The sequence below is a fragment of the Silene latifolia genome, chromosome 3, assembly GCF_048544455.1.
Source record: "Silene latifolia isolate original U9 population chromosome 3, ASM4854445v1, whole genome shotgun sequence".
NCBI classification, from domain to species: domain Eukaryota; kingdom Viridiplantae; phylum Streptophyta; class Magnoliopsida; order Caryophyllales; family Caryophyllaceae; genus Silene; species Silene latifolia.
The window spans coordinates 18,561,798-18,576,378 of record NC_133528.1 but is presented as its reverse complement, the minus strand read 5'-3'; the positions used below and the strand labels follow the sequence as shown (position 1 = coordinate 18,576,378).

At 37.1% G+C, this 14,581-nt stretch overlaps 1 protein-coding gene and 2 long non-coding RNA genes across 4 annotated transcripts; 1 reads left to right on the top strand and 2 right to left on the bottom strand.

The window, feature by feature from the left end:
- The first annotated feature begins 1,571 nt into the window (after positions 1 to 1,571).
- LOC141647337 (oxysterol-binding protein-related protein 1B-like) lies at positions 1,572 to 3,752 on the top strand. The gene is made up of 4 exons (XM_074455477.1): positions 1,572 to 1,802; positions 2,265 to 2,420; positions 2,616 to 2,783; positions 2,921 to 3,752. Exons 2-4 carry the CDS (start codon positions 2,277 to 2,279, stop codon positions 3,422 to 3,424), a joined length of 816 nt encoding a protein of 271 aa, XP_074311578.1. The 5' UTR covers positions 1,572 to 1,802; positions 2,265 to 2,276; the 3' UTR covers positions 3,425 to 3,752.
- Positions 3,753 to 5,422: 1,670 nt separating this feature from the next.
- Positions 5,423 to 14,213, bottom strand: LOC141645979 (uncharacterized). 2 transcript variants are annotated; one of them, XR_012545248.1, is made up of 4 exons: positions 14,143 to 14,213; positions 6,948 to 7,020; positions 6,136 to 6,220; positions 5,425 to 6,048 (listed from the first exon to the last, which is right to left on the bottom strand). It is a non-coding gene; the product is annotated as an uncharacterized LOC141645979 (long non-coding RNA). The 2 variants fall into 2 exon arrangements; XR_012545247.1 differs by having other exon boundaries at positions 5,423 to 6,220.
- Positions 9,730 to 10,694, bottom strand: LOC141645978 (uncharacterized). The gene is made up of 2 exons (XR_012545246.1): positions 10,522 to 10,694; positions 9,730 to 9,859 (listed from the first exon to the last, which is right to left on the bottom strand). It is a non-coding gene; the product is annotated as an uncharacterized LOC141645978 (long non-coding RNA).
- Positions 14,214 to 14,581: the final 368 nt, after the last annotated feature.

Below are 14,581 nucleotides of genomic sequence, written 5' to 3'. Positions count from 1 at the left end.
AATCTGTGAACTAAATTACCTCCTTTGCCAAAAGATCTATAGCCAGAAGTCCCTGTAGAACTGGTTGCCGTCGACCATTCTCTACTGAGTGAGTATATCGAGCAGCAGCATGTGCCCAAGGATGAAATGCTGCTGCCTGCAGTGAAAATCGAACAAGGCTTCTGAATAATATTTAGTCATACAGAAGAATAAACCACAAGTAGAGACTAAGAGTAGACAATGTCATCTGCAATATGTTGAAGGCTAATTGCCTAATAGCCATTACCCAAGCCTTCAAGAGAGCCGTTGGCTCAATTTGGAGAAGATTAATTGGAGAAGACGGAAGGAAAAGTACGGATAAATTGAAACCACAAAGTATTGAATCGAAAGTACCTGAGTTAATGGCGGATGACGATTGACGAAGTGAAGCTCACTATTAATGGCGACCGAAAGCTCACCTTTCTTACCTATTTAAGTACCTGAGTTAATGTCGGAGAAGTGATACAAACATTATTCCGATGAAATCCAGTACATTAAACACGAAATCGAAAGACGAAATCAATCGAAAACTGATTAAAATCATAATAAAATAAGAGATATAAATTAACTCACTTTACGACATTGCAGACCGCCATCCGCCATTGTTGCAAAGAGGAGTGATGTAACGCCTTGAAAATTGCTACGGATTATGGAGTTATGGATTGATTAACTGGCGAATTGATGATGATCGGTAAATTAGAACGAAATATGAGAAGAATTAGGGGAAATTGAAGAATTAGGTTATAATCGTATAGTGGATGAAATTGAGATTAATTCGTTACGAATTAGGAATTCCAAGTACGACAATAACTAAGTTGAGGAGGATAATGGCGGATGAAAAGCTTAGTAGCAATGGCGGTCGGAAGCTCAGCGTTAATGGCAACTGACGAGATGAAGATTATGGAGCTGAGTTGAAGAGAGAGAAGGAGACGCAGTAAAATGAGTTGAGTAAATGAGATGTTAGCTGTGCATGTGGTGGATAATATAGGGGGACACGTGGCATCATCTGGTAAGTCTATGATCCAACGGTTTAGGATGGATACAGCTGCCTTACCCTAAGAAGGGTGCCTCACATGATTCAATATATATATATATATATATATATATATATATATATATATATATATATAGATCTAGGATCCGGTGAGAACGATTATTCGGTGAGAACGGTGAGAACGGACTAACTGCCACTTTTATTAAACACTACGACATACAAACCCCAATACCCCATTGTAAACATCACACTGCCAAAACCAAAATCCCATTCATCCCCATCTACCCCATTACCAGAATCCGGCGACCACCACCATCGCCGACACCGAGCTCCGGCACAGACCGCCGTTGTTAAGACGTTGGCAGAGACCACCACCGTCGTCGTCCCTATCTCGCATCTCTCCTCTCTTTTATTCCGCACCCAAATCACCGACAGTGACTGATCGGGAATGACAGAGTCGCCGGTCGTGATCCTTTTGCCGTCGATAGAAGCAGATGAAGATTGGGGATGAGAGAAGTTCACCACGACGGCACGAATCCCCAAAATTTCGGATTCTTAAATCACAGACCCTGATTCTCCTTCCTTTGATTTTGAAATCTGCCAATCAACTATCCAATCTGAACTCCTTACCTTAGCCGGTTCCCACCGATATTACTCGCCGGAAAATAAAACTAAAAAGCGAATTTCAAAATCACCAGATATAGTGCTGCAAAAAATACAAACTGACGCGTCAATTGGAGGAACGGATGGCAAAATCCGAAGAATCGAACAATTTTATCAGCGAAAGAAGGTTAGTTTATGTTTGTGGTGAGATTAAAACCTTGTGTAGCGAAAATTAAAACAAATGGTTGATATACTGTGGTCATGTAATTTGTGTTAAGCTGGTCCTAATAAATTTTTGGAATACTACTCGGTACTATTATACATCAGCATCTGATACGGAAAAGGTGACTGTCTCTTTTTGCTAGTTTGATCCTTGTATAGAAAACTAGACTTCAAGGAATGAGGTAGTGATATCATAGTTGGACGCTTTAACATTCATACTGGACTTCTGTTATTTAATCTGCATTCGACAGTTTACATTTGTGTATCAAGGTTTTAGCTAGCCCAATCTCTCAAGTGTTGATCCTAACTTTGAATACTAATCCCACGTTTAATTAATGATGAAAGGGTGAATGAGATATTTCGTTATTATTTCTAGTACAGTCGAATAAGTAATCACAATTTTATTGTTATTTGTTTTTGCTTTCAGGGGAACAGTTTCATGAGAATTGTAAATGTTGCAGCTTTTGCTGTTTCAGGTTATGCATCGACTGAGGGACGGCTCTGTAAACCATTTAATCCTTTGCTAGGAGAAACTTATGAGGCAGATTATCCTGAGAAAGGGTTTCGATTTTTCTCTGAAAAGGTAGATTCTGTTACTTTCTTATAAAAATCATGCATTGCTACATTTGATGGTTTACAAGTCCGACTAAGTTTTTTATAACGCATGTCGTAAAAGAAGTGATACTCTGCAGATGGTGTTCTGTTTTCCAGGGTGCTAATTTCTGGAGTCTCGGCTTCGTTTAGAGGACGTTTTCTAATATTCTATACTTTGTTACAGGTCAGTCACCATCCGACTCTCGTTGCCTGTCATTGTGAAGGCAGGGGGTGGAAATTCTGGGCAGACAGCAACATCAAGAGTAGATTCTGGGGTCAATCAATTCAACTTGACCCAGTTGGACTTCTGACACTTCAGTTCGATGACGGAGAAATATTCCAGTGGAGCAAGGTGCTGTCTGTGATGTTCATGATTTTGCAAATGTTCTGCTCTAATCTGATTAGTTTACTATCTTGTTATATCTGTATGAACTGTATCCGTCATGTTCTGGGAAGAGATTTATTTATGTGCTTGCTTGATGGTTTCAGGTGACAACAAGCATCCATAACCTAATCATCGGTAAACTATACTGTGATCATCATGGAACTATGTCCATACGTGGCAACCGCCAATACTCTTGTACACTTAAATTCAAAGGGCCATCCTTTCTCGACCGGAACCCTAATCAGGTCAGTTCCCTTATCCAGTTATCCTTCACTGGAACATTTCTCCTTTTCTCGGGGTCTGATGATGGGCACATACACATGTATGACGCCGAAGGAAAGAGCTTGATCGGGTCTTTGTCGGGCCACTCAAGCTGGGTTCTGAGCGTGGATGCAAGCCCGGATGGAGCTGCTCTGTACAGTGGGTCAAGTGATAAATCGGTGAAGCTGTGGGACCTTGGCATGCGAGCCGCTGTACAGAGCATGACAAACCACACTGACATGGTTTGGCGTGTTGCATTTCAGTCTCCTGGTGGGACTGGATTACGAGCCGGCAGACTCGCAAGTGTTGCAGATTATAAAAGCATCTCACTACATGATTACTCTTAAACTTGGTTATTTCTTCAATAGAATGATTTTCAAAAATTTGTGTTTTTGTTTTGGGATCTGTTTATTTGACCATCTTATGGCATTGTTTATTTTAAAAAAACTTATTGATTGGAGCTTGCTTGAACCCGTTGATTATGTGGTTCTCCAATTATCTAAGTGCGGATGGGTAAGGCTGTATATGTTTGAGATGTATAGTAGTGTGCAAATGCCCTTTATAAAGTGTATCTAGAATTCTTGAAAAAAGCGTACCTAGGAGTGTCTAAAGTGTGTATAAGATTTGGTAAAAAAAAAAAAAAAGTGTATCTACTATGGAAAAAAATTGTATCTCATCGTCATAAAGTGTGTATAGAATTTATGTAAATAACGTACGTATAAATGTATAATATTGTAAAGTGTATTTGGATTTACCCAAAAAAAAGAGGCGTATCTGACATGTATTTTAATGTATCTAGTAGCTGTAAAAAAAAAAAGGAAAAAAAATGTATCTGTATTGTTATAAAGTGTATCTAGTATTCTTGAAACAAGCGTACCTAGGAGTGTCTAAAGTGTATCTACGATTTGGTGAAGAAAAAAAAAGTATCTATAAAAAATGTATCTGTATTGTTATAAAGTGTATCTAGAATTCTTGAAAAAACGTACCTAGGAGTGTCTAAAGTGTATATAAGATTTGGTAAAAAAAAAAAAAATGTATCTACATTCTTAAAATGCGTAATAGAATTTTGGTAAAAAGTGTACCTACTTTAGTTAAAAGTGTATATGAGAAATGGTAAAAAAAAAAAACAAAAAAAGAAAAAGAAAAAAAAAAGTGTATCTACATCCTTAAAATGCGTATATAGAATTTTGATAAAAAGTGTACCTACTTTAGTTAAAAGTGTATATGAGATTTGGTAAAAAAAAAAAAAAAAAAAAAGTGTATCTACATCCTTAAAATGCGTATATAGAATTTTGGTAAAAAGTGTATCTACTTTAGTTAAAAGTGTATATGATATTTGGTAAAAAAAAAAAAAAAAAAAAAAAAAAAAAAAAAAAAAAGTGTATCTACATCCTTAAAATGCGTATATAGAATTTTGATAAAAAGTGTACCTACTTTAGTTAAAAGTGTATATGAGATTTAGTAAAAAGAAAAAAAAAACAAAAAAAAAAAGAAAAAAAAAAGTGTATCTACATCCTTAAAATGCGTATATAGAATTTTGGTAAAAAGTGTACCTACTTTAGTTAAAAGTGTATATAAGATTTGGTAAAAAAAAAAAAAAAAAAAAAAAAAAAAAAAAAATTGCACCTTTTATATATACTAGTTGTTGCGCCGCGCCCTCCCGGGCGCGGAGCCCCAATTCGGTTAAATCATTTATAAAAAAGACCAACTTAAATTATTTTGAGATACCGTGCGTTGTCGTATAGAATAGAATGTTAATTACTTTGTCAATTTGGTCTAAACCATTTATCAGACATATCGGGAACCTTACTCCACTATTTTGGGTGGTCAAATTCATATAGGATGACTTAGGGATTGGAACGTACAATTTTACAGCTGGGTCATGAATTTGGACAGTGTGCAGCACTGTAAAGTCACAATAAAGGCACGATGATGCATGCTATATAGGATTAAGATGGGACAAAGTAAGGTATGTGTAAGGAAAAAAAGTAGGGTTTGTCTAGTAGTCATATGTTACTATCCGCTACACCCAGAAATTAACTGCTAGTTTTATTTCCAATACAACTTTCCGTACAACTGTTTTTGGGCTATTGAACCTGAAACCTTTCCTTCTTATGCTTGAAAGTGTGCACCCGTTACAAAAGTGTACCAGAAGTTGACAAGATAAACATGAACTATTTTGTGTTTAGATTAGAGACTTATGTTTGAGTACCCACTTGTTCTTTAAATGTGCTAGCCTATCTTCTTTAATATTTGCCCCCATTTTTTTCAAAAACAGCAACAGTGGCAACGACGTGCCGAGATTTTTTATAACAAAATCAATAAGCACCAACCATTTACATAAATTCTGAAATTGCAGTAGCTATATTGCTCCAAACAGATCAATGTAGCAAATTGCATGTTTCTCTATAGTTACTAACATTTATCTAGAGATCCTTTACCCGTCAAAACAATTATGGATTTCGATTTTTTACTGGTAGAAGCAGATCCTTAAAATGATTATAGGTGTCACATAAGACCACAAATACACTGAACGCTGACTCTTGCGCCTTAGCCTAAATGAGTAGTGAGAACTGAGAACAACCCTGCCATCAAAACAGGTTACCCTAAGCCTTAGTTATCTTTTATGCATCTTCAAAGGTTTCTTGTAAGGCGAAGGTTTTACATTTAATACTGATAGTGAGCTATAAATATATGTCCCTTCCTATGAGAATTTACATATGTTGACTTAGAAGGTTCGAGTCTTGTATAGAGAAACAAATCACTAAAGCGGTTAAGACTACCTCTAGAATTACGTGTTCCCTAAGATACATTCCCATTTAAAAAAAGGCTCATCGGTCTTCTCCTGTCGATTTGAGCTATAGTCCTTCAACTTCGGGGATGTACTCCCACTCTTAAAGTGACTCAGTATTCGAACACCGCCAAAACGCCCGTCTTGCCAGGTTCTAGTACTGGGCCTGAATCTATAAACCTAAGCATGATTTAAGAATAGTGGTCACATACAATACATATGCACCTCGACTTACACGTAAATTTGAGAGACAAAAGGAAGGTTTACTTGTCAATTGTCATCCAGGTTGGCCCCAAGTGTCTTCTCCCAACAAGCTTTAGAGTTAGAAGGTCAACAAGAAACAGATCTTCCTCTGTGACGAGGAAAGCATTCAAATTTAGTGATAAGAAGTATGAGTTTCTCAAATTAACAATCGACCACAGTCAAAATCCTTATGCTACCAGTAATAGAAAATCAGTGCATTAATTCACGTGGGCACTGTGATAGCGGCAAGGTGAATGGGAGGGAGCGGGATACAAAATAACATTTGATGCGAGTAGCTGAGAACATTTTTTTAGCAGCAAAATATGATCCATAAAGTCACGAGACCCTTTAGTGAATCTAGCTAGTAGCGCCTTTATAACCTTACTTTTGGTTCCCTTTTCAATGATTTTTACTTGAATAAATAATCCAATCCATATCTTACACTCAATTGACACATCTGCAAGCCTACCAATATATACTACATCCTTACTTGTAGTTCGTGGTGGCGCCACAGTCACTTCTAAGGGTTGTAGATGAATAACTACAAGCTCCGTTAAACGCCAAATATTAGCACAAACACCAAGTCATGCCATAAACAAAGGCTTGAAAGCAATGACCAAATCAGTGGCACAATACAATCAGTTCTAATAACCGCATCAATAAGTGATGTATTAATCCACAACCTAAAGGCCTATGTCCATCGTCAGAAACGTCAATACCTATCTAACTTCGGAGCAATTAAGCGTTAAAACGAAATATAAGCCTTAGAAAATGTTCAAGATCTAAAAGACAAGCAAAGAGTCGGTAAAAGAAGGAAAGGCGGAGGAAACGATTACCTGCAACTCTGCAAGGTTCTTATGGTTGTCGTCCGACCACTTAATAACAAAGGAGTTGCTACTGAGGTGAAACCTGAAATTATCGCGAAGCATTACCACGAAAGTTAGTAGTACGCTAAATATATCACGCATAAAACAACAGAAAGATAACGCCCTTGTCACAAACACACGACACCGACACAAGCACAGACTACTCATCACGAGCGAGAGGCATCTCAATAAGGTCTTCCATTATGCTTGGTATCATAATAGCTGAATCTAGGCGACATATGAGATTAGCTACCAGAGTGCAAGGTTTAAATCAAGCGACACAAGAGGAAGACATATGGAGATATAAAGCGAGGGGTTATGCCTATACTTAGCTCTTGAATTTAGAGCAAACAGAGATAAGGTAGAAAAAGCATAATGAAAGATTGCTAAAAAGGAGGAACGCTGAAAATTATAGCAAAGTGAAGGCAATTGTCAGTTCTAGTAACTACTTAGACAGTCCTGGAAGACAAATGAAATACAAAAGGCAATATAAGAGTTTAGTGACGCAACATTATGATACTAATCCTAAGCTACAATACCAACACTCTTGCAATGCTTCGCAACAGCTGACTTTAGGAGCATTTTAATAAAATCTTTAACATAGACTACACCATACGAAATCACACATTGATAACAAGAGCTATTGCGCAAAAATCTAAATCAGACAAACATTTCTTTCTAAACAACTTTCAAAGTAAGTAGCAAGGTGCTAAATCAAACGAGAAGCATAAATGATACTTTGACCATACTCTGCAGATTTGATGGTAAATCAACTTAGATTTGATTTTAAGCATGAAGTTTGTCGATTCCAGTTGCTAACTCGCTCACTCCCCCTGGTCTCACTTACATCTGTTAAAACTAACTTCTTCATGGCCTCCGTCCTTTTTTATTCCTTATCCCTCCCTCTCAAATGTATATTTTTTTAAAATAAAGTAACCTACTGAACTCTTTCCCACCCTCTCCAGCTTTGCCCTCTCGCCTCCCATGTTTCTTTGTTAAAACCTAAACACTAACAACGTAATGGCCAACCGCCTAAAGGACCAATCTCAACAACACAAATGAGAATGAAAAAATATTACAATTATTTTGTTTCATAAAGAACGCTAAAAGTTTAGCCTAAATGCCAAGGATGCACTTGTGACTTCACCTTCGTAATCTGACAAAGCGTTGATACACTATGAACGCGCTGGTTATGTTTGCCCGGTAGTTCCCGAGTCAAGCTGATTCAACTCGGTCAGGTCATTTGATGCTTACTTGTTTTTTTCTACAAATAAAAGGTAATCAAAGTTAAATGGCTTCTCAGAGAGCTAAAGAAAAGTAATAACAAAAAGCAAGATTCAACAGGGAAACAAGAATCAACAAGGCACCAAACAACAAAAACAAAAAAGTCGTACGACACAGGATTCAACAAGGAAACTACCTTAGAGTTGATCTCCCGAATAGTAGAGGATCGAGGAGAAAGTAGTAGAGCTGTAAGTAGAGCAAATAGGAGAAAGTAGGCAAGGATTGTGTGGTTTTAAAGGGAAGACATGTATGAGAGAAAGAGGAGGGAATGAATGGTTGAAACACGGATTAATTGGGAATGAGAGGCAAAATGAAAAAGATAGGGAATGAAAGAGTGTAAAACATAGAGTGGAAGGTGAGGATTAAGAGGGGGGAATCAAGGGTGGGGAGGCAATGAAAGCAAGTCAAGAATTTTTCAGAATCTACAGCTGCTACAATACTCATGCAGCTGCATAAACAGTAAACAATAGAACATAAAATCAGCTCAAACCACACCTCAAGACCCAAATTTATCAACCTCATTTCCTGATTTTGCTAAAACAAAAACTCACATATCAACTTAATCGTAATAAAAAACGAATTCTCACAGATTTGATACACTGAAAAATCTAAATAAGGCAACAAGCCGCATCCCTCCTCAATTTCTTTTCAATTAACGATACTTCATTGATACCCTCACATCTTTCTAAAACATATACAATCAAATGGAACCGACTAAGTATTAACATAAATGAATTCATCTCACTCAAATCATCATCCTATAAATTCCTGGCACTAAACCAATAAAACCCACAATCAAAGATTCAAACTTCATCAAAAACACACAACCTAATTATCAATGTTATAATTATTTAGACACTAAAAAATGTATTTACTATCAACACCTATAAAGTAAGAATCTAGCATCTATTCCCGTGAGAAGCACTAATTTGAGGCACATCAAGCTTATTTGACCTATCAACACCTATAAAGTAAGAATCTTTGCCTCTTTGGTACGGTGAGAAGCACCACAAACTGAGAAGAGCCAGTTATACCGTCGTTGAGCATATGAACGAATGAAATTAGCAAACAAGAGAGCAGGTAATGAAATGAAAAAAAAAAAAAGAATGAAATATAGGGAATGAATGAGGGTTAAGTAAAAAAAAAGGGGTGGTGAGGAGTGTAAGGGAGATATCAACAATGAGAGGGGGTGGGGGTGGTTAATATCGCTAAGGACCAGTAAATGCACGTTAAAACCGTAAATCAATTAATCACCATTATTCCCCTAATACCCGAATCATTTTAAACACTTAAATCACTCTGCAAATTCATAACTAACTAACACCCACCCAAAAAAAAGAATGTCATCCCCAAACAGGGCAAACATCTGAACTTGCATTAAAATCAGCAATTGTCCCAATATAGGCAGCCTTCTCATAATCATCCGGACTTAACTTTAACTCAGAAACCGAAATTATAAATAACTGACCTCAACTCTAGGCCAAGGAGATCTCTTCAGAAATTAACAAAACAACGAGATCTCTTCAGAAATTCATGGAGTATTAAGTGATGCTTATGGAGATACGTCATCACATGGATAAGACACACAACCTAATACCCTGCAAAAGAGTAAGAAATGAGCAAATAAATTATAGGGTTATTTAACAGCAATTGTACCAACACATGCAACTTTCTCATAATCATCCGGTCCTAATTTTAACTCGTAAGCCGGGATTATAAAACACCGACCATAACTCTAGCCCCAGGAGATCTCTTCAGAAATTCCAGTCCCAGGAGATCGGCTCAGAACAATCAGAAATGAACAAAGCAAAGGAACGGGAAAAATAACGCGGAAGCAAATCCCGCATTAAAAAACATCACGAAAACATAGATGGGATCTTGAGTCTTGACCAAAACTATGATTTTGATTTGTAGTACTCAGAGGCAGAGACGATGAATAATTGAGCTGAGTATATGGCATCAAAGGTAAAGTGTGTCAAGTGAAATGAGTAGTGGAGAAAGAATGAAATGAAATGAGCAAAGTAAAGGGTGAATAATTAAGAGAGAGATAATGGGGCATGTGAGTGAATATAAATGTTGATTAACAATGCAATTTTAAGTGGCGAGATTGTTAACAGATTTGACATGGTATTGTAGCCAGAAAATGAATGCATATTACCAACAAAAAAGACAATGGAAACCGAAACGCAACTTTACATTCTAATAATAAGAAAAAAAAAGGCCAAATTAAAATCTGAATCAAAAGAGCAAGGGAGTTTACCAGTAGCAGACGGGGCAAAAAAATGAGACCGTCACAAACTCACATAAGTAACTTTCTTCCAAAGTGAAGCCCTGAAATATTATTTAAACTTAAAGTTTAAAAAATGCCTTGTAGTGACCATTTGTTACATCACGCTCAAATGATTTGTCAGCTCCTATACTACAATTGTATGGCCCCTGCATACAACAAACAACCAAAGTCATCACGAGTCTGAGACTGCGAAAAAAAATAAAAGCGGGCCAATCACACCCGGAAACCTCAGACAAGCACATTTAAAGTGAAAATATCAAAATATTAACCACCATCATCGTCGCAATGTAGTGATCACATATACTCCCATAGCAATCATTGCCGTGTTCAGAGTTTCTGCCTCTTTGTCCCCTTCTTTTTATCTGCTTTTAAAAAACACAGAACATAAATAAATTAGAGAACTCTCACATAAACTCAATTAAAGCCTAGGAACATAATGCTAGCCGTATTTGGGGCCTACCTTGATACCACCGCCACTTCTACAAGCAACCTTCGCGTCTTCTAAAACCTCTTCGTCACCATCATAGTCATTGAACTCTGCTAAACAATTTAGGGCGATTGTCATTGGCATTAACAACTGCAACAACCCCCAAACCCCCATATATAAGCACTAATATGTGCATGGAATATAGGGACAAACAAGAAATTATAAGCTCGAGGAACCAACAATTCAGTGCGGTCATGACTTAGTAACAATTTTTACGATTAGCATTCTAGTACCTCGTGTTCTGAGCTAAAGACCTCACTTCACAACCTGATAAAACTGGATCCACAACAAAGACAATATCAGAAAACAAAGGCTAAGGAGATAAAACATAAAACACAAAATCGCAAAAAGGATAACATGTTGAGAGACTAACACAAAACAGTGATGCACAAATTCAGTCTCTAAGTGCTGCTAGTATACAAACAGCTGCATAGCTTGTAGCCATGTACTTAGGGTGACTATAATCTATGTTATTCCAATTCTTTTCCCTGGTGTCTAAATGCCGAGATGACACATCAAAGACTTGGATAACACCAATATTTCAAAAATGACCAACTATTGTGTTCGAGTGTCCTACAAGCCAAATTATTTTCCCTCCAACAAATAAAAGATTTGGAAGAAAAATCACCTTCTTCATTATCCCTCCCCTCCCTTTCCCTTCCCTCCTCTCGCCCCTTTCTTTCCCTCCTTTTTGGGTATCCAAACAAGGCCTTAGTCTTGTTAAAAGGCACAACAATATGTATCCCATGGAGCTTATTATCGATAAACGTTATGGAAAAGCATCAAAGTAGATATATAGTAAAAGACTTCCGGTTTACACAAGCACAACAATATTTAAGTGCACTATAGAAGTGCTGTTTCTTTGTGAAACATTTACACACCCAAACCATGTTGTTTTTGCATCCATATCACCCGTATACACAATCCCAGTCAAAGCATACATTTTTTTGTATGTGTACCTTATACAGTATATAATATTTATTAGATACCTTACTTACATTTCAATTCCTTAGTTCCTTGGTATACTAATACAATACATTGATAATACTATTATAGTATCACTCCCCAACTCCTTGCTACAAATATCATAAATCATGTGTGTAGACTTGCCTTGTTAACACTAAAATTTCCGACATAATGGTCATGTAAAAGTCACATAGGCTTTGATATGCTTTTTTTATAAGATCTATGATTTTTACCCCATTATGATCGTACATTGTTCAAGTGATCATTGGCGAAGCCAATGTTCAATAGGATCTGTAAATGGGACAAAAAAGGGAAATCTCTGAGGCTCTACACATTAAGAACCTTGGAAGATGGAAGTAATTCTTAGATTACAAAGTAATAGTCAAGTAGACAACCGACAAACAAGAAGGCGCCCAGGACTATGCATAACTTGCAACATGAAATAAACGGGTAACAAATAAGCAGTGACTTTCAAAAGCAAGTCCCAATGTAAATATGAACACGCTATTTTTAGAAGTTATCACCAAATTCGTGAAAACTACATCAATTTGAATACCTCAAGTGGCCTTTATCGAAATAGACGCATCGGCTTTGGAGATCCATTACGTGCGACTTCTTCTGTCATTCTCTGACTTTTTAGATTCAAAATACTCAAGCCAGGCAGCCGCGTCCTACATACAATAGTTCAGAACCGAGACTTGATGGTTTCCCAGTGTTGAAAACATCTAACTAATATAAGAATTATTTTCACTTTAAAAGTGTTTTTGTAAGATAATAAAATAACTTCACCCGAGTTCTTAGATCTTCCGGACCAAGTTTTGCTGCAGATTTGCAGAGTAGTTTGCTCATGCTGAACACTCAAGGAATAAGCTTCCATCAATGACAGAGCAATTGCAATGGCATGATAGCCGGCATAGCAGTGATCTGCATGAGAAAACCACATATTGAGTTGAATATGAATATATTAATAGAGTGGAAAGGGTATAGGACGAGAGATGACCTGAATATGATCAGCTCCAAGTAGTCTTTGATTGCATTTCAGAGCTTCGTGAAGGTATCTTAGCGCAACATGAGCATTTCCTAAACCTTCTTCCATCATCGCCACATTTATGTAGGTAGCAGCAGTGTTTGGATGCGAAGGACCACATGTCAGATGCAGTAGATACAGGGCACGGTTCACATACCTTTGTCAGCAAAATGATGTCCATCAGGTACATTATCAAAATGCTAGAACCAATTTATAACACCGTACTACCCTAGAAAGCGGACTACAACATGAGCTAAAGCTGCGTCAATTGTGCTATAGAAGGCATGATATTTAAAATGGATCGGGACATTGCATCACGACCTAGTTATCAAGGTTTTAAAGGACACAATGATCCCGTATCAAGAAAAACGTTATAATTGAGGGTATGCATAAGCTTCTTATTTAATTAACGATCTTTATTTAAAAGAGGTTGAATAGTGTTCAATTCTTATGTGTTCTTTGAATTTTGACAAACATTTGTAGATGTTGTGTGGAACTGTGGATTATTATCTCAATGAAAATAACAAAATTTGTGATCAAGTGTCGGAGAGAGATTCAGTGCCGTAGTAAAAGGTCGCAACTGGACTGTCATAATAAAAAAAAAAAAAAATCAACCAAAAGAACAATCGAAGATCCAGTTTGAAACACCTAAATATTTCAACAAAGGGTGAGCTTGTGTAAACCGGAACCCCTTAACCCGCTATAACGAAGTTTATGGGCGTAGTAGTAGTGTTCATTGGCAGAAAAGAACTATTGTGTCCTAATGTTTCTGATCAATGATATTCCAAACAAACGGAAAGAAACCTAGCAAATCAGCCTATGTCGGACACAACTCACAATACACAATATGCTTCTACACTCCTGAAGTGAATGCGCTATCGATCATAAATAAGTCTCATGTTTAGTTTCAGAGCTATGGCCTTGGTATCAACAAAGTCGACTCACCCCTTTAAAAAACTTGTACCCTGCCTCAAACTTCTAAAACAACTATAAGTCTATGCATAGCAAACATATGATGATCAATTCTAACAATCTACGCCCTCATTCTCCCACTCGCTGATTTGCATTGACAATCTAAAATTAATTGGTGAATCAGCGTAAATGCATATACCTCGATAGACGTCAAAATCATGCAAATCGCTCGCAGGCAGCTTTTCAGTATGTGGTTGATGAGATTAACCCTGCAAAAAACAAACAAATTAGATATATAAAACAAAAATTAAAGAAACAACTCTCGGCTAGTCGAAACAGATATAAAGGTGAAGGGATTACCGGTGGAGTAAAGACTTTCTCACCGGACGTCGAGGAACCGAAAACCCTCCATGAGTACCCCAGATCGCTTTGGGTCGTCAAGGTATTTTGCCGTCTGCCTACTTGGGACTTCGAAATATGCAGGAAGATAAATGTCCTAGTGCACTTGCTGCAACAATGTTCGACAGAAGATTAACAAATTCACCAGAAAATTCAAAATATACAATTCAGTTGAAGTTATATCAATCACAGCAATTCGAGGACAGTGAGTCCTGTATTAGACGGTCTCATATGAAAGA